The sequence below is a fragment of the Acomys minous genome (genome assembly GCF_964271855.1).
Source record: "Acomys minous genome assembly, chromosome: 7".
NCBI classification, from domain to species: domain Eukaryota; kingdom Metazoa; phylum Chordata; class Mammalia; order Rodentia; family Muridae; genus Acomys; species Acomys minous.
The window spans coordinates 125,299,088-125,319,646 of record NC_140488.1 but is presented as its reverse complement, the minus strand read 5'-3'; the positions used below and the strand labels follow the sequence as shown (position 1 = coordinate 125,319,646).

Here is a 20,559-nt window from a genome sequence, read left to right as displayed (position 1 = left end):
TGTGGGCCTACTGTGGGCTATATTACCCCTAGGCAAGTGGTCGGTCCTGTGTTATAGAAAATAAGGAAGCAACTATAGAGAACAGGCCAGTAAGCAACATTCTTCCATGGTTTCTGCCTCTGCTTCTACTTGACTTCTTGCCCTGACTTCTCTCTATGATGGACTATGATGTGGAAGTATAAGAGGAAATAAACTTTTTCCTTCCCCAAGTTGCTTTTGGTCATGGTGGTTATCACAGCAACGGAAATTAAATGAAAACACCTCCCCTTGAGAAAGGTGATGATGAGCAGATCAAATATCAGAAAGGGAGAATCTCAGAAAGGAGAGGGGATAGCTAAGTCTGGCCCATAATTCCAACAAAAAGAGTAGAGTGTACATGTAGCGGTCTACAAAATTAAATGAACTAAATACATTCATTTCGAATACCTTGGAGAAAAGAATAAGTTCAAATACACATTAAATGATGACATGGAGCTGGGAAGATGGCTCTGTGGTTAAAGAGCTGGCCACACAATCATGAAAACCTGAGCTCTCAGCACCAGTCCCTGTGGAAAAGTTTGGATAAGTAGAGCTGTAGCCCCAGCTCTGGGGAAATGGAGAGAGGCAGACAAGGTGGCTCACTGGCCAGTCAGCTTAGCCAAACTGATAAATCTGAGGTTCTGTAAGAGACTGTCTCAAAAAGTAAGATGGGGAGCAATCAAGAAAGACACCTAAGGTCAACTTCTGGCCTCCCCATGTGCACATGCCCACATTGACATATACCACACATACAAATACACAAAATAATAATAAAGATAACAACAAATAATAACATGAAGTCAAAGCCTTCCCTTGTCCTACACACATTTTCCCACTTGTATCTTGAGGCATATGAGTAAATGTAAACAATTCTGGCATTTCTATATAATTCAATATAATTGGCTACAATAGCCATCACATGACTCAACTTCTAGCTCAGACCTCCCTGTGAATCGCATTTTGCCTTTGCATACTCTGCTAACCAACTACCATTGTCAGGGCAAGAACTAGGTTCACCCCATAGTCTCATGATCCACTTTCCTAACAAGCTGCTCAATATCTCCCCTCTCCCTCAGCACTCAGGAGCCAAAGATCAGTTCTCTGAGTGACAGAATTTTAACAGTTTCTTTAAAAATTTTTAATTACTTTTTAAGAATTAATATACACATACAGCATTTACATCATTTCTCTCTCTTTCAAGTCCTCCCATGTCCCCTATTGACTCTCAAATTCACAACCTCTCCTTCTTTAGTTACTGTTACACACACATTGATACATATGTGCATGTAGGCATACACAGAAATACACATATGTTTATTTGTATACACATATACACACAAAACCACACAACCTGACAAGTCCATTTACTGTTTATTTTATGTATGCAACTAGGATTGATCAGTGGGATTAAATAACCTATCAGAGGGCTTGCCTCTGAAGAAGACCAATCTCCGCTTCCTCAGCAGCCATAGATTGCCTTAACAGCTTATTTTTTTTACACAGATAACTTAATAAGACTGCCGTTCCTCTGATATTTTTCCTTTTGCTAACTTTTCTAAAAGGAGTTGATGCATCTGAATTTAGGTGAACAATTCATTTAACAGGTCAACTTGGCTCTATGAGGAATGAAATGTAGCTTCCTCTTTCAGGGAGCTTATGATCAAAGGATGTTTAAAATGAACCAACGATGATACTTCCCTTAACACTCCTCATGAGCGTATACTAGAAGGAGTGAACAAGTCTTTACAGTTCTCTTTCTTCACGTGTTTGTATGCATATGCATGTGTGCATGTACACATATAAAGTTTAATTTACACATGTGTATGTATGTACACATATGTATGCACATTGTGAAGTTTTATCCAAATTAAGGGATTTTTGTTTCTAAAATGTTCTGTTTTAAAATGCAGCATTTTCTGGTGGGTAGTGGTGCATGCCTTTCATCTCAGCACTCAGGAGGCAGAAGCAGGCAAATCTCTGTAAGTTTGAGGCCAGCCTGGTCTACAGAGTGAGTACCAGGGCATCCAGAGCTACAGGGAGGAATCCTGTCTTTAAAAAATGAAAAAAAGAAACAAAAATTCTAGTATTTTATAATTTTGACTGACCCACCTTCTGAGAGCTAGAAATTAATATATACTAACTATCCCCTTACTATTTTCAACTATAACATTGTTCCATAAAGGTATATTATAAGAGAAACAGTCAAAAGTTAAAATCTATCTATCAGCAATAGGAAAAAAAACTTAACTAGAAAGAGATTCCATTCACAAAAGGCAACAATGACCACAGCCTGCTTAAGAATAACTGTATTAGAAGGAAGCAGGAAGCTGCAGGTAAAAGTTGGGCACTGAGGCATGAAGGGATGGTTTAATATACAGAAATCCATCAATGTAATCCACCATATAAACAAACTGAAAATAAAAAACCACATGATCATTTCTTTAGATGCAGAGAAAGCATTTGATAAAATCCAACACCCATTCATGTTTAAAGTTTTAGAGAGATCAGGGATACAAGGCACTTTCCTCAACATAATAAAGGCTATATACAGCAAGCCAATAGCCAAAATCAAAGTAAATGGTGAGATACTCAAGGAAATTTTTCTAAAATCGGGAACAAGGCAAGGCTGCCCACTCTCTCCATATCTCTTCAATACAGTACTCAAAGTTCTAGCCAGAGCAATAAGACAACAAAAGGAAATCAAGGGTATCCAAATGGGAAAGGAGGAAGTCAAATTATCCCTATTTGCAGATGATATGATAGTGTACATAAGTGACCCTCAAAATTCCACCAGAGAACTCCTACAGCTGATAAACACCTTCAGCAAATTGGCTGGATACAAAATTAACTCAAAAAAGTCTGTAGCCTTCCTATACACAAATGACAAGCATGCAGAGGGAGAAATTAGGAAAACCACACCCCTCACATTAGCCACAAGCAATATAAACTATTTAGGAGTCACTCTAATGAAGCAAGTGAAGGACTTGTTTGAAAAAAATTTCAAAACTCTGAAGAAAGAGATTGAAGATGACATGAGAAGATGGAATGATCTTCCTTGCTCATGGATCGGGAGAATTAACATAGTAAAAATGGCCATCCTACCAAAAGCAATCTACAGATTCAATGCAATCCCTATCAAAATACCTACACAATTTTTTAAAGACATTCAAAGTTCAATTCTGAACTTCATATGGAAAAATAAAAAACCCAGAATAGCGAAAACAATCTTATGCAATAAAAGGTGCTCCAGAGGAATCTCCATACCTGATCTCAAACTGTAATATAAAGCAATAGTAATTAAAACAGCATGGTACTGGCACAGCAACAGGCTGGTTGATCAGTGGAATCGAATCGAAGACCCAGATATGAACCCACATAAATATGGTCACTTGATTTTTGACAAAGAAGCCAAATTCATTCAATGGAAAAAGGATAGCATCTTCAACAAATGGTGCTGGTCTAACTGGATGTCTATGTGTAAAAAAATGCAACTGGACCCATATTTGTCACCTTGCACAAAACTCAAATCCAAGTGGATTAAAGACCTCAACATAAAACCAGAGACACTAAGTCACCTAGAAGAAAAAGTGGGGAAGAGCCTGGAACATGTTGGCACAGGAGTCAACTTCCTGAGCAGAACACCAACAGCCCAGGCCTTAATGTCAATAATTAATAAATGGGACCTCATGAGGCTGAGAAGCTTCTGTAAGGCAGGAGACACTGTCAAGAGAACAAAGCGGCAGCCTACAGACTGGGAAAAGATCTTCACCAACCCTACATCTGACAAAGGTCTAATATCCAAAATATATAAAGAACTCAAGAAATTAAACACCACCAAACCAAATAACCCAATTGAGAAATGGGGCTCATAACTAAACAGAGAATTCTCAACACAGGAATATCAAAGGGCTGAGAAACACTTAAAGAAATGCTCAACCTCCTTAGTCATCAGGGAAATGCAAATCAAAACAACTCTGAGATTCCATCTTACACCCATCAGAATGGCTAAGATCAAAAATTCAAGCGACACCACATGCTGGCGAGGATGTGGGGAGAGAGGAACACTCCTTCATTGCTGGTGGGAATGCAAACTAGTACAGCCACTTTGGAAATCTATCTGGTGCTATCTCAGAAAAATGGGAATAGGGCTTCCTCAAGACCCAGCTATTCCACTCCTTGGAATATACCCAGAAGATGCTCCAGCACACAACAAGAAAATTTGCTCAACCATGTTCATAGTAGCCTTATTCATAATAGCCAGGTCATGGAAACAGCCTAAGTGTCCCTCAGTAGAAGAATGGATAAAGAAACTGTGGTACATATACACTATGGAATACTACTCAGCTATTAAAAACAAGGAATTCCCGAAATTTGTGGATAAATGGATTGAGCTAGAAATGATCATAATGAGTGAGTTAACCCAGAAGCAGAAAGACTCAAATGGTATATACTCACTTATATCTGCATACTAGCCCAAGGGGCATATCCCATGAAAGCCTTCACTTACCAGGAAACTGAGACAGAGGGGAGGACATCCCACTGAGACTCTGGATGAGAGAAGCATGGGAGAATAGCAAAGTAGAAGGATCCAGAGGGTCCTAGAAACCTACAAGTAGAACATTATGGTAGGCAGATTTGGGCCCAGGGGTCCCGCTCAAACTAAGGCACCAGCCAAGGACAATACAGGACGTAAACTTTAAACCCCTACCCAGATCTAGCCAATGGACAGAACAGTCTCCACAGTTGAGTGGAGAGTGGGATATGACTTTCTCACATACTCTGGTGCCTCACATTTGACCATATCCCCTTGAGGGGGAGACCTGGTGGCACTCAGAGGAAGGACAGCAGGTTACCGAGAAGAGACTTGATACCCTATGAGCATATACAGGGGGAGGTAATCCCCCTCAGGAACAGTCATAGGGGAGGGGAATAAGGGGAAAATGGGAGGGAGGGAAGAAGGGCAAGGATACAAGGGATGGGATAACCATTGAGATGTAACAAGAATAAAAAAATAAAAGTAAAAAAAATTTAAAAAATAAGTTGGGCACTGACTGAAATGTACGGTCAGGATCAACTGTTTAGAATTTGGGGATGGATAGATTTATGTTTGCATTTGCCACAGTGTTTGAAAAGAAGAGTACAGACGAGAAGGTTTCTGGTTATATACTTGAATCTAAAGATAATTTGTAAAATATAATTAAAAAATTCTGGGAAAATACCAATTCTTGTGATATTGCCTTCTAATATTAATAAGATTGAAATCAAAATTCCAATGAGTTTTTTAAGTTGATAACTTTAATTTATGATAAACAAGTAGCAATATTAAAAACTTTAGTGTGTGTGTTTGTGTGTGTGTATATGTAGGTGTAATTGTGCATGTGTGACTATGGAAGCCCAAGGTCAACCCTGTAATTTTTTCTTTCAGTAAAGATATCTCAACAGCCTGGAAGGTATCAACTAGGCTAGGCTGGTTGACCGAAGAGCCCGAGGGATATACATATTTCAGCCTCCCCAACACTAGCATTACAAGTACATTCAACCACATGTAGATTTTTTTTTAACTTGGGTTCTGAGGACCAAACTCAGGTCCTCATTTTGCTGACAAACCATTTTACTAGTCCAAGATAAAACACTCTTCCAAATGAAGAGTGACAACAGAAGAGACAAAATTGTGCTACACTATATATTAAGATGTATTATAAAGCCTAATTGATAACCATATGATGCAAGAATGCTGAGACACATTAATAGCATTAAACCGAAGGTTCAGGGAAATAACACTATATGATACATGAAGTAGCAAAAATCCTTGGAGAAGAGGTGAACTATTCTATAAATGATAATGGAAAAGAGCCCACTTCAAATTAACAATCAATTTGTATACTAATTCCATATGTTGAAGTTTCTGTACAGATACAAATTTGAAAGTAAAAATGAAGCTACTATGAAAGAGTAGCTGAGAATTTATTTATAAGAACTATAAAAGTAAAAGAAACCAAACAAACTAGCAAAAAAAAAAAACCTATAAAAGCATCAACATATCTATCTGAGTATTTCTATGCATTAAATGTATCAGAATGTACTGGTCCTATACAATCAACAGAAAAAATGAAAAATGATGAAACTAGGAAGCAAAATGGGCCCTGAGTGACAAAGCAATCATACACTCATTATTAAGAAAGAAAGGTATAAAGCTCTTTATATAAATAGCAAAGACTACTAATAAATGGCAGGAAGAAAAATATTCAAATACTCTCACAATTAGAGAAATTCAAGCTTAACACATTACAAAGCATCCCCTGCTTCTGGTGCGGATGTAGCCAGCTGTAAGCATCAGCAAATGAAGTCGATAACAATAGATCAAAGTTCCATCCAATGAATGCACGGTTTTGTCTGGTAATTCCACATCTAAGCATCTTTCCTAAAGAAATCATCAGTGCTGCAGATAAAGACTTATGAGCAAAAATAGTCAGGGCAGAGTTAGTGACAATGGCAAGAAAAATTGGAAACGTAAATGGGATTCTTGCCTTTCCAACACAGACTCTCCAGGAAGCTCAGAATGTAGAATATAAGAGGTTTGGCTTTTGATTTACAGGCAATCTCATTTTTTTTCCCTCAAGAAATGAACAATAGGAGGCCACAGTCGGTTCTCTGCCCTTCTCGAATCGATTATCTGATATTTAGGTCATCTCTAGCAAAACAGTGTCATTTTGATCCCCTCGACTCACTATCTCCTAGGCAACTGATTGAATAAAAAAAAATATAAAGCCTCACTGAGAAATATATTATTTTAAAGACTTACATAAAAGAAATGGCATCAAGTCCCTCAGCTGGGGGATGGGAGATAGCAGTACAGAAAATAAAACAGGCAGATAGACAACCAGGCACCACTAAGGAACTGCTTTTTTAACACCACTTTATGTGTTGATTTTCTTTTTTAACAGCTTCATTGAAATATAATTTATGTAACATAGAATCCACCCTTTTCAAGTATATAATTAAATGGGTTTTATATATTCACAGAATTATACAACCAACCCAACAATCTAATTTTGGAACATTTCCATCATCCCCAAATGAAACCTCATGTTCATTAGCAGGTGTTCACATTCCCATCCCCAAAGTCTAGGCAAATATTAATCAACTTTCTGCCTCTAGAAATCTGTTTATTCTGGGTAGTTCATATAAGTGGAATCAAATAATATGTGATCTTGTGTGTGCGGCTTCCTTCATTCAGCATCAGCTTTTAAAGAGTCATGCATGTTTTAGTTTGTACCAGCACTTCAATCAGATTGGTGGCCTGAAATTCCACTGTGAGATGGACCAAGGTTTGTTCATTCATTCATTCATCAGTAGCTAAGTATCTATGTTGTTTCTACTTGGAGACTATTATGAACAATGCTGCTAGGAATAATCGAGGACAATGTGTTTTTCCTGGGCATCAATTTCTGGATTATATTGAAGCTAGAAATTTGAGGGACTGCCAAAGTTTTTTTTTTCTAAAATAGCTATTCCACTTTATAGTTCCATCAATAATGTACCAGTTGTTCATAATATTCCCTTATAACCCTTTTAATGTCTCTTAAGATTGATAGATATGTCCTCTTTAATTTCTCCTGTGGAGATTTACAACTTCTTTCTTGATCACTATAATTAAATGTTTATCAATTTTTGTCCACCATCCCATAGAATCACTATTTTTTGTATGTTTTGTTTTATTTGAGACAAGATCTCACATAGTCAAATGGCCTTAAACTCAAGCTCACTATGTAGGCCAGAATAACTTTGAATTCCTGATCTGCTTGCTCCACCTACTAAGTGCAAAGATTATAGACTTAAGGCACAAAGTTTCTTTCCTCGGTTTTTTTTGTTTTGTTTTGTTTTTTTTTTGAGACAGGATTTCTACGTGTAGCCTTGGCTGTCCTAGAACTCACTCTGTAGACCAGGTTGGCCTTAAACTCATAGAGATCCTCCTGCCTCTGTCTCCTGAGTCCTGGGATTAAAGGTGTGCGCCACCACCACAGCCAGCCTTCCTCATTCTTTAAAGTACTAAGTTAGGCTATTCAAGACTCCTTTTCAAATATGGATATTAACAACTCTAATCTACTGGAAACTCATTTTTATATTATTTTCATTTTGTTCATTTTAAAGTGTTTTTAGAATTTGGGAATTATTTGACTCATAGGTTATTCAGAAATATGCTGTGTAATTTCCATAGATGTGTGAAGTTCCCCAATTTCCTTCTGTTCTTGATTTACTATTTAACTCTATTGAGGTCAGACAACATGCTTGGTATGATCTCAATTTTTTTTCATGTTTATTGAGAATTCTTTTACAGCCTAGCGTCTGGTCCAGCCTGGCAAATATTCCATGTGCATCTGATAACTGGCTACTTTATAGGAACAACACATTACTATTTTGCATAAATCTCTAATTTCTTCCCAACATTCTGGGGGCTCTTATGAGCAGTTTATCATATTTAGTAAGGACTAATACTGTATCTACTGACTGATTCCACCTTAATTCATGGCCTCTCCTTATGCCCAATACCTACTCATATTCTCATATTCTCTGAGTGTGCACTCATTATATATATATATGCACGTATGTAAGTGTATTTTCATGTGAATTCATGTGCAGTTCAAGTATGTGGAGGCTAGAAGAGAATCACAAGCATATTCCTCAGGTACCAGCCACCTTGGCTTTGAAACACACCTGGAATGCTCACTGGCCAGGAACATTTCCAGTAGGCAATGTTGGCTGGCTAACAAGCACCAGGGCTCCACCTCTCTCTGTTTCCCCAGCACTGGTATTGTAAGTGCATGTCATCATACCAAGCTGCTTTACATGGATGGGCTCTGGGGATTGAACTCAGGTCCTTGTTCTTGCAAGGCAAATGCATTACTGACTGAGCTATCTCTCCAGCTCAACATCTATTCTCTGCCCTTACTTTTAATACTCAAAACTGCCCAGGAAATTAACATATGGTAGCTTTATTGTAATGATGGGAAAACTGGAAAACAAATTAAATATGTAATCTGTCTCAAGTTCCTCAGAAACTGCAGGTGACACAGGAATGGCATGTGGGGCATCCCAACAGGCACTCGGAGACAAGGCCTTGCTGCCACCAGACTTCCTCAGGTTTACAGGGAAACCTAAATGGACCATGCAGGCCAGTCCCATCCCAGTCCACCCTTAGCCATGCTCCCTCTCATGTGCAGGAACACACAGGGGACGCTGCTGGCTGCGCTCTTACTCTTTCTGATGGGCACAATAATGGCAGCCTGCCTGGCCTTCCCTGCAGCTGGGCATACTGCTGCCTGACCATGGGTTAGGGACATGGGACATGAAATGTCCTAATTGTTTGTGCACTATTACCTCAAGGCTTCCCAAGAAGAAAATCTCAAAGGTCCAGGACTAAACTGAGGTTGCACAAGGCATTGAGGAGACTAGGCTGTGAGGACAGGTCAGTAGATAATAATTAGAAGAGGCTAGCTGTTATCCCCACACAAGACCACAAATGTGGTCAGCACTTAATTGCCTACCCCGAGCTAATCATTTCTCTTTAATCTACACTCTCTCCAGGAAAAAGGGTCTCTGTGGAAAGGAGGCCTCCATATAGAACTTAACAAAGGTCAGTATTCCAGACCTAAGGGGTATCCTTTAGGGTCCCCCAGATAGCTGCAGCCTATGCGCTTGCCTAACACATCAGTATGTGGGTGTCTACATCTATGACCTTTCATCCTTTTAGTAATTGTATGATTTCAGAACTCTAAAAGGCAGCTTATGTGGCCTTTCCTCATAGAGTCACATGTGGATTTGTTGCCTGAATTCAAAATGGCAGCTTCTTTCACAAATATACAGAGACTAAGCAAAGTCATTTGTCATGTACATCCAACGAGGCAAAGTAGAAAGGCGATGAGATGTATGGCTAGTGTAGGGTCTGCATGATTACCCAAGCACCCTGGTCTTTCAGTTTGGTGCTGATGCTAATCTTAGGTAGATTGGAATGAGCAAGCTCAGACGAGGCTGTTCTCAATCCAATTTTCATTCCAAAGTCCCACTTACGGACACATTCTCAGAAAAAAAAAGCACCCAAGAAATTACTGAGGGACTAGGAAGAGACCCCTTTCAGCTTGTCATTTGCAAAACTGAGTTCCTAGTTTCACCTTCAGAAGCTGCCCTCCAACGAGTGACACTGAACTCCAGTTTCATGGCTCCCAGCTTTAGAAAGTGTCAGCCACTTCTCTCTTCTCCACTCTGGCCTCAAATTCCCCAGGTCTTGGTTTAGAGATGCTTAGCAAACTCCTTGGCCTTCAGGTGGAAACCCAGCATAGCTCAAAGTGAATGGTGTCCTAGCTAGGGCTCAGTAAAATGATCACAGAGAAGCAGGTTTCCTTTCCACGGGACATCTGAGAGGATGGAATATGCTAATGTGTTCGTCAGTCCCTAAGAGGTTGTTAGTACTACAGCTGAAATATAATCAGACAGGCAATTTCCTCCCCGTCTTGTATGTCTGTCTCATCTCATGCCTGTCCTGTGAAGCATTTCCTAGGATTGAAACTCTACACAACACACATTGGAAACGCTAGGCTGGTTTCTGTCTGAATATGCCATGCTTGTTGTAAGGTCGCAACTACATTTTACAATACAGCTTCTCTCTCCCTTCCCCCGCCTCTATGTTGCATGCAGGTACACATGCACGTGTATGCACATGTATATGGAGGCTAGAGGTCAACATCAAATACTATCCTTTATCATCACTCCACCTTTGTTTGCTTGTTTGTTCGAAACAGGGTCTTACTATTTATCCCTGGCTGGCCTGGAAACCACTATGTGAACCAAGTGAGCTTCAAACTAATACAAATCCACCTGCTTCTGCCTCAGGAGTGCTAGGCTTTGAAGGCAGGAGCCACCATACCTAGTTCCATCTTGCTTGTTGAGACAGCATCTCACACTGAACCTGGAACTCACTGACTCCTGTAAAGTGACTGGCCAGCAAGCCCCGTGTACCCTTCTGCCCAGCACTGCAATCACAGGCATGTAGCACCATGCCCTGCTGTTCCTTAGATGCTAGGGATCCAGACTCTGGTGCTAAGGCTTGTGTGGCAAGCACTCCACTGACTGAGCCACATTTCTAGCCCTAACACAGCTTATTCAGATACACTTGAGTACTCAGGTCGAGGAAAACTAAGGCCTCTACTTGATGGTACACTATAATTAATGTAAGGCGGTCGGTCCCGCCTCGGAGCATGAAGCTCTGATTGGATGATGTCAGGTTCAGCACTCTGTATCATTAGGAAATGTTAGCTCTGCTGCAACAAGGGCAAACTTTAGCTGTGCCAAAGGACTCTGACTTTCCCAAATGAAGGCTTTCATTGCCAGAGATATGAAAATTTAAACAAGAAGTTAGATGTGTGTGTGTGTGTGTGTGTGTGTGTGTGTGTGTGTGTGTGTGTGTTGTGTTTTCTGCAGAGGGTTGGGAAGTCTAAAGGTATTTTCCCGCAGGAACTAAGTTGTAAATAAATGGTGATTAAGTTCCCAGACTAACCTACAGGTACAGCCAAAATCAGGCACATCAGCAATTTCATCAACAAAAACTACCAAAAAAAAAAGAATCATGAGCTTTAAGAGCAGACAATTTTACTTATCAAAATAATCGTAGTCCATAACATCCCAAGCTGGGATGATTCGAACCAGGCAAGAAGAGACTTCACAAAGAATCTACAAACCAACATGAAGCCAGCAAATACAGCTGGCCTTTTACTTTCATCACCTGCTGGCAACTGAAAACAACACGAGTAATAAAAAAGATTGCTCCTTGGAGGAAACACAGCTTCAACAAGATGTGAAGAAGTAATTAAGAATACTTGGAGCTATGAGGAGGAGACTTGAGCTCACCTACAGGAATTTCAGTGTGAGTCTTTGTTTTGTCCAAATTAAAATCTACACCCTGAACTCATGCCTAAGGGTGTCTCTGTTTTTTAATAGTTATCAACAAGAACTGGGTATGATAGCTCATGCCTGTGATACCAGCACTCAGGAGGCTGGGGAACAGGACTGTTGTAAGTTCAAAGCCAGTCTCAGATGCACGGTGAATTCTAGGCCAGCTTGGATACACCGTGAGACCTTACTTCAAAACAAAGGAAAAAACAAAACTTATCAAGAATCCTATTCAGGAGCTGGACAGATGGCTCAGAGGTCAAGAGCACTAGCTGTTCTTCCAGAGGTACCGAGTTCAATCCCCAGCAACCACATGGTGGCTCACAACCATCTATAACAAGATCTGGTCCCTCTTCTGGCCTGCCAGCATACATACAGGCAGAACACTGTACATACTAAATAAATAAATCCTTTTAAAAAAAAGAATCCTGATCAGTATATACATGCGTGAAGCTGTCATATATCTACGAGACAAGGTTTCTCTGTGTAGTCCTGGTTGTCCTGGAACTCACTCTGTAGACCAGGATGGCCTTGAACTCAGAGATCCACCGCCTCTGCCTCCTGAGAATAAGGTGTGCATCACTACCACCTGGATCTATACTGAAGAGAACCTAATTGAAGAGAATCCTGATTAGTGGGGGCATCACAGGTAGAACAAGGAAAATGAACCAAGTTCTGAGTCCAATTAGCAAATTGTAGGGGGAAAAAAAGCAGAGGGCTGAAGGGAATGTTTGCACACTGTAAGAAACCATGGGGTCTACTGTGGATGAAATAAGAACACTGAGTCAGGGAGCCAAAGGCATCCTCAAAGGTGAGCATGAGAAGACGTTTCCGATGAAAACCACCAGGTGGCGCCACCACTTCAAACCCATGTCAAGTGTCTTCTAGGGACTGACTTGGGTGGAAACCCAGTATGAGTGTGGTGGGGTATTTGTTACTGTATGTAGTGTTAATGCTTTGGGGACAGGACATGGGAATTAAATATATATACATATATACATTATATATATATGAAAAATACCAATAAATACCAATTTTGTCAATGACTTACAAACACACAAAAACCACAGACAATGTGCAATAGCAACAAGCCTCCACAGAGTTTCTCTCTATTCCTTAACCCAGTCATATCCCTAGACCAGACTGACAGTACTACTCAATGATGAATGAGCAAGGGCAGCAACAACCTAATATGAGCTACTAATAAAAGCATCCCAGAAATACAGCCATGGCTATTAGTTAAAAGGTATTAGGATGAAGGCCTCTGGAAGAAGACAATAGATGCATACAGATCTACATGCAGGTGTACATGTTATGAAGTGACTCTCTTTCCTACTCTCTCCCTTCCAAGTTCTCACTCCCCCCTCCCACCCCCCAGGGAAAGCTCAGCTGTGGTGGTAACGTGAAGCCTTCTGTTAATGCTTCTCCTGCCATCCCACAAATGCCAGCTCTCCAGGTAAAGTCAACAAGGGATTTAAATAGCCCATGGAAAGTCTGACCCAAAATGCCACATTTTCAGATACCTAGTTAGCCACGGGGGAAATTCACATTTGAAAGGAAAAAAAAAAAAGCCTTGTTTCTACAAGCAAAACCTTAGGTTTTGCATAGGCCTTAAATAGTTGATCATCAGTTTTTCTACTTTTGTTTTGTGTTTCTCCCCCCTCCCCCGCCTCAAAGTTGAGGACAGAGCCCAGCTTTAAGCAGTCTACCAATGAGCTAAATCCCCGAACTCACATTTTCTTTATTAAGGACGCACTTTTGTATCCCTTGTTTACAGATTATCTTCTACAAAGAGCTTATAGCCTTCAAGAGCCACACCACCAGCCAGGCACGGTGGGGCCTGCTTGTAATTCAAGCATGCAGGTGGCTAGTGAATTTGAGGCAAGCCTGGGCTAGCTACATAGGGAGACCTTGTCTCAAAAAAAATATCTTTTCATGCCATTGAGCCTCTGAGCCAAGATGTGCTTTCCATGCCAGCATGTGCATATCCACACACGTATGCACGTGCTCACCCTCACCACAATTCTCATCAGTGTATTATCCCAGGCAGCTAAGATAAATGAGGAAGAAATGGAAGTCTTAAAACAATACACTTCCATTTCAGGAAAATGCTGACAGGGCGGAGTGGTCACCTAGCCAGATCTGTTTTGGAGACTGAAATGACCACTGCTGACACAAGAAGGAAAAGAAGGCTACATATTAGCTAAATTCTTTGGACAGCAACAAGTGGTGGTCTCAGATGGAGAGCACTTCTGTGTGGCAAATGTGAGGCCCATATTAATGTGAAGGGCATGCAAACATCACCCATCCACATGCAAACTGACTTCTGAAGGTTTCCATGCTGATGTTTAAAGCAACAGTGTGTCACCAGAGGCAGAGCATTTATTGGTCCTTCCATTAAGGGAGGCTTTGAGTCACATCTGTCAGGAGGATTAAGTGTGCCAGAACAGAATCCACAGAGCAACGTTCTATAGTCAGGTCCACATAGCAGTTCAGGGAGCAACTCCCCACCCCCCATCCTAACTAGAATCTCCTGTGAGACAGATGATCTCACCTTACAGCATCAGAGCTAGACCTGTTACCAACAACATCTTTCAAACTGTCAAGTTGTTCAGCATTTATCTCTGGAAGGGGTACTAAAGTGCAAATGCATAACCTTAAATAAAGATGGTAAGAAGCAGTTTATATTTCAGAAGGCAGATGCTAAAGTAGCAGAGCAGCTTAAAAAGATGATTATAAAAATATGTTTTGTATCAGGAGAGCATAACAATCACAGTAGTAATAGCAAAGAATAAGAAGTGCACAAAATACAATAGACACTTACCAAACACTGAATTCATGATAAACTGGAAATAGAAACAAGGACACATAAAGCCAACCAGAAACCCACGGAGTGGCTTCACATTAAGAATGACAAAAGTAAATAAGAGATATACCCCCACCTTGTCCTTTAAAAAGACATAGGAAATGGACAGTGCTTTCTCACCGCTTCCCACGTGGTACACAGCCTAGAGTGCTTCTGGGCAGGGGTGCCTGCTGATTTTCTAGTCTTTGTAGAAGCCCGAGCCACTGGATCGGGTGCACAGTTGGCATGTAATAAACACATGCTATAGAGTGTTCACTGGTGTTCACCAGAAGTTAAAAACACGGATCACAGGCAGCAAGGAGGGGGATTGTAAAACACAACTTCCCTATTGGGCCTGCTAATGATAGAAGCCAGAACCCCAGCATAAAACTGGTCCTCACCCAGGCAAGTGAGGTATGAACCACAGCTTGGATATGTAATCTGTCACACGGAGAAAATTGATCAGGAATTCCTTCTACAGATGAAACCAAATGTTTTTTTTATTTTGGTTTGAATTCAAGAAGAAAAGAGCATTCAGATGGACAAAACCAACTGTTCATCTTTAAGAACATATTTGTTAAAGTTTCCATTTTGTTCAATTTTGCTTATCAACTCATGTTTTGAGCATAAAAAAAAAACATTCCCTTTCCTCATTTATGTTCCAATTTAGGATGGCTCATCCCTCTTCTGTATGGGTTTGATGACAGAAAAAAATTGACAAAATAAGAAGTGATATCTGGGCTAACTTGGCAGCTGATAACTGCCAAGCTGCTGGGGATGACTGGCTTTCTCTCTGAACCTCAGCTGCATCTTCCTTCTTCTCAAATAAAGCCAAGAAGTCATTCCTGTCCCTCCACAAATCAGCCTTATCACCTGCAAATGTCCCAATCGACTTTAATGATGTCCTAAAACGCAAGATCTGTGCTTCTACCCCTTTCTCAGGGTTAGGAAGAACTTCCTTTAGACTCTAAGGTCTTCTGCCCTTATTCAGGGGAAGGCAAACTTATTCCAGATTGCCAGGTACTAAAACTAGTCTGTCTACAATTGCCACAAAGCGAGGCAAGTCACAAATGCAGCAGCAGCTGCCTATAACTACGTAAACTTCTTCATCTCTGGTCCCAGAGACATGGTTCAAATTCAGCCAGAACCAGACTAGAATGGACTCTTTCTTCGTTAATCCACTTCCAGGCCTAAATCAAACACCAAGGCTCATAGAAAGAAAAGAGCCTGCTCATATTTTACTAAGTTGAAGGGCATCTGTGTTTCCTGCTAACTTCTCACAGGGTCCAAGTTGGGATTACAAGGTAGATTCATATACCTGAAGAGAAATCCCACAATAGCAATCAAATCAGACTATCAAACCCTATGAACAAGTTCCTCCCTTAGTCATAGTTATAAAGATACTGACAGACCAAAGTATCCTAAAGGTTTTAGGGACAAAGCTTGATAAAATAAAAAAAATAATAAATAAAACAGGGATGGGTGGACTTCAATAACTTAAGTCCAAAAACTTGAAAAACTTAGAAGTTTAGGTGGAACTAGAATGACCTTCTGCAGATTTAGTTTCAGATCTTTGTTTTAAGGGGGAGGGGTGTGTTGTTTTGTTTTGTTTCATTGATTTTAGGTGGGAAAGAAATGCTGCTTTTGAGATCAGTACAATGAACTATTTATCTGGCTTGACAGGGCCAATCAGTTTTCACCACACACACTGTTTATTATAAGAAGGAGCTAAATAGTCTTAGTCTTGATGGGGTGGGGGAGGACCAAGCAGCACCCATCCTAGTGCACAATGCTTCTCTTCAGCTGGGAACTGATGTTTGGCCCAGGTGACCCAGTAGGTCATTATGAAGCCTGGAACAGAATTGAGATGGGCTGCTATGGGCTTCATAGTTAAAGGATGCCTTTGCCTGATTAGATCTCATAGCTACTGGCATTTAGCATACAAAAGCCCCAACAATAAAAGCCTGCTCTTAATCCAGCTGTGGGCCTAAGATAGGAGGCTTAAAAAAAAATCACAAAAACCACTACTTAGAATTCATTTTTTTTTTTTCTCGTGAAAAAGAGATTCCATTTGGGGAACTCAAAGGCCAGAGTTTCAGTTCTAAAGAAACAATTATCTGAAAAGTTCTATTCTTTAGTTGACTTAAAGTTCTCAGCTAATTTCAATGAACCCATGCAGATAATTAGCTTTATTCTTTGCCTTGATTAATTCTTTCTGTTGTGAAATTAATTACGTTAAGTCTATTGACTTTATAAAATAGCAGGGCTGGCTAGAAAGACCTTGCTGCTGGCTGGTCACTGTGCATGGCACTGCTGGACCCACTGACTTGAGCTGAGCCATGTGAAAGGGACAGCTCACAGAAGCCACTGGATTACAACCTCATAGTCAAAATCTCCTCTGGACTTGGAGAAATTCATTGCGAGAATGGAGAGTTGAGCATGCTAGCTCAGGCTAGGCATGGTATTATACCAGCATTTGGAGGGTTAAGGCAAAAGGAGTACATGTTCAAGTCTAGCCTGGGATAAGTTAAAGGCCAGCCAGACATATGTGAGACCGTGTCTTTAAAAAAAAAAAAAATTGCTTAAAGAATGCAGACGGAACTTTGGGAAGACTATAGTTTTATAGTAATATAAGCTAAACTCTTAAAACAGGAAATCCCCAGCTTTGATACAATGAGATTTAAAAGAAGAAGAAGGGAAAGATAGAAAACCCTATAGTTTCTAACCGTCTTGGGCCTCTAGCCAATATTTCATGTGAATAATTCAAAATAGGAAATGGAACCCAGAGCAGCTGGAGAGGGCAGCCGAAGAGGCAGGAAGGAAGAGAGACACAAAAGCAATGTTACCAGTACGAGGATCAATGGGCAGTTTATTGGACAAATTCTCTTGCTGTCTTAATTTTATGAAAGATTAGCTGTTCTTCCCCATGGTTATGTAAACTTGCCTCTTTTTTTTTCCCCTTGTTAATGGAACCCTTTGCTAATACATCTCTTCCTGCTGGTTTTGAACAGCTCTCAATTCCCTTTTAAGGACGGAATAAACCCAGGAAAAGAGGGCAGCTGAAGTCTGACCTCCTATGGTCATGCTCAGCTCACTGTGGGGTATCTCCCCACCCCCACCCCGGCTGACCCAGGGTCAGGAAGCGCTAACAGTACTAAGTGTGCCCACAGTCCAGACTGAGTAGGGTCCTCTCTGAAATCTTAGAATCTCTCCCACATCACTCAAAAAACAGTTATTACTAAGGAAGGTGGTGAACAAAGAAGTTTTAAGAAGCTGGTACCTAAAATTGACGGAAGTTCTCGGCAGAGGAAAAACAAAACTGATTGTCAAAGGTTTCTGGGTTAGACTATGTACTGGCTGTATCTTTGTAGCCCTTATAAACACAGGGAGACAGGGTCAGTGTTTGGAGAGCTGGACAGCTAGAGAGACAAATGCTCAAAGCAGAGTATGGACAAACACTCTCAGATTAGCCTATACCTTATTCTCTGGACTCACCTTTCATCCATACAAACAGGTATGAAGGTTGAAGTTAAACCTTCTTTTTACTACGTGTGTGTGTGTGTGTGTGTGTGTGTGTGTGTGTGTGTACAAAATTTATACTGAAAACCAGATAAACTCCTCAACTTTTCAGTACTGCTCAGTTTGACATCATGAATACAAGGGTTTCCAGATGTGCCCATGTGCAGGGAGAAAAATCTCCCCCTTTACCATACCTCGCTTATTGGTTCTTAAAATGGTTTCAGAAGAAAGCAACGAGTTGCCACTGGACACATCATGCATGGGCTTCTCCGGAGCTTTGTTGGAGAGAAGATCTTTCTTCATATCTTTCTTTATTTCCTGTGAACACATAGAAAAGAAAGTATTTATAGTTTGCAGTTTTGGAGTGCTTCTTAATCACTCTGGCAAGAAACCATAATATTGCCATATAAACACAATATGACAGCTGACAAATACCATTGTCTGAATTTGTGTAGTTTCCTTCTTATATTTGTTGAAGAAACACCCAGACCTATAAAGTAGAATAATGAATGCCTAGTAGAATAAGATTACTGTATATGACTGGAGCCATTCCACATGGACAGCAAGAAAATGACAAATGTAAATACCACCATATAACTTGGTAATATGTCTTCTTTTACTTTTTTGGGGTATGACAAACCTCAACCCAACACACATCCCACTTCAAAAGCTCAGATTCCTATTCTTCTCAATTTAGCAAAAGTACATCCACAACACACCACTATGGTCCTAATTCTAATAAACTCAAAAGATGACTTAAAATGCATTTGTAGTCCTCAAGTTCCTCTAGCTGTTTAACCCCTGATAAAGAAAAAGAAGGATAAGAACTAAATGACAGACAAAAATAATGACTATCATTTTAAGTCAGCCAACTCCAGCCCACCACTCTGCTTGTAAATAGAATTCCATTAGAACACAAATGCATTCATGTGTATTTTGTATGGCTGGTTTGATGTTCGAATTCCAAAGTTGAGGAGATATTACAGAGAGGAAGCCTGAAACATCTGACCTTTTATTGTAATTGTCTGCTCACCTTCATTTAAAAGCTGGCTCGGTGGGTAAAGAAACGTGTTCAATGACCTGAGTTCAATTCTTAGGACGGCTAAGGTGAAAGGAGAGCATCAATTCCAGAAAGTTGTCCTCTGACCCCCATATAATCAATCAATCGATCGATGAAATTTTAATGATCTGGATCTTGGGGATGAGGCAATGGCTCAATGGGTAAGTGTGCTTGTTTTTGTTATGATCCCAAGGGTGGGATGGGGAAAGGTCTTGTGAGAACAGGTGATGTTAATCCACTAGAAGACAAACCACCTTGTGCGGGAGTTTGTTTGTTGCCAGATGAAAAGATGTGTGAACAGACTCTGGGAGAAGATATATAAATGAGCCCAAAAGTAGAGGCAGGGCCTTTGTAGACTTGGGATAGTTTTGGCTGTTCATTGTTCCACTTCCAGGCAATCCTACAGAGAACCACTAGAGGGAAGGCTTCAGGGCTCCGGGCTCCTGCTAAGGTTCCGAGTTCTGGTTGCTCCAGGTTCCAGCAGAAGAAATCCTGCTGATTACGCCAGGAGAATCATTACTCGGAACTGATATCCTTACGGTTTTGTTGTTGTGTTCCTTAACCCTCATTTCCTATTGCTCTGGTTAATCAGGTTCTAAGTGACTTATGCTTGGTTAATAAGTGGTAATAAAATATATTGGTCAAGAAAAATGAGCCTACAGGTAAATGCAAAGATCTCCCTCCAATCTTAAAATTGAAACGGCTCTAGTCCCAAGAACTTTGGCTAAGGGATACTCAACATATACTTTATATTGCTTTAATAACTTAGATAATTCTTTGCCAAATCATTAATGGCCCAAAGTGATACTAAGTAAGTCACACAAATCCAAGTCTATACAAAGCCTCCTTCCAAAGCCAGCAAGTCCTTTCTATGCTTGTGTGAGCCCATGATCACACTGACTTAGGTACAAAACCAAAGCTTAGGAAGCTAGATCTGAAGCCTCGCTGAATGGCAGGAAAGACTCACAGATAAGGCATGTGAGCTTTAAAAACAGCAGAGTAAGAAACAGAGGTCGGCCCTCTCTATAAAATGAGTCAGAAGGCTGAGGTAGAAAAACAAAACAAAACAAAACAAAAATCCCCAAATGCTTGTCAAAACATTGCCTCTGCCCCTAAGCCAATCAGTAGCTTCCTTCACAACGGCCTCACCCTCTGTTGCTGCCTTACCAGGGCC

At 40.4% G+C, this 20,559-nt stretch overlaps 1 protein-coding gene across 10 annotated transcripts in view; it reads right to left on the bottom strand.

The window, feature by feature from the left end:
- Nucleotides 1–20,559, bottom strand: part of SH3KBP1 (SH3 domain containing kinase binding protein 1) — a 360,074-nt gene that overhangs the window by 210,529 nt on the left and 128,986 nt on the right. For all 10 annotated transcript variants that reach the window (XM_084788562.1, XM_084788564.1, XM_084788558.1 and 7 more), the window contains one exon: nucleotides 18,520–18,643. In XM_084788562.1, the coding sequence (XP_084644688.1) occupies nucleotides 18,520–18,643 (124 nt within the window). The remainder of the gene's footprint in view (nucleotides 1–18,519; nucleotides 18,644–20,559) is intronic.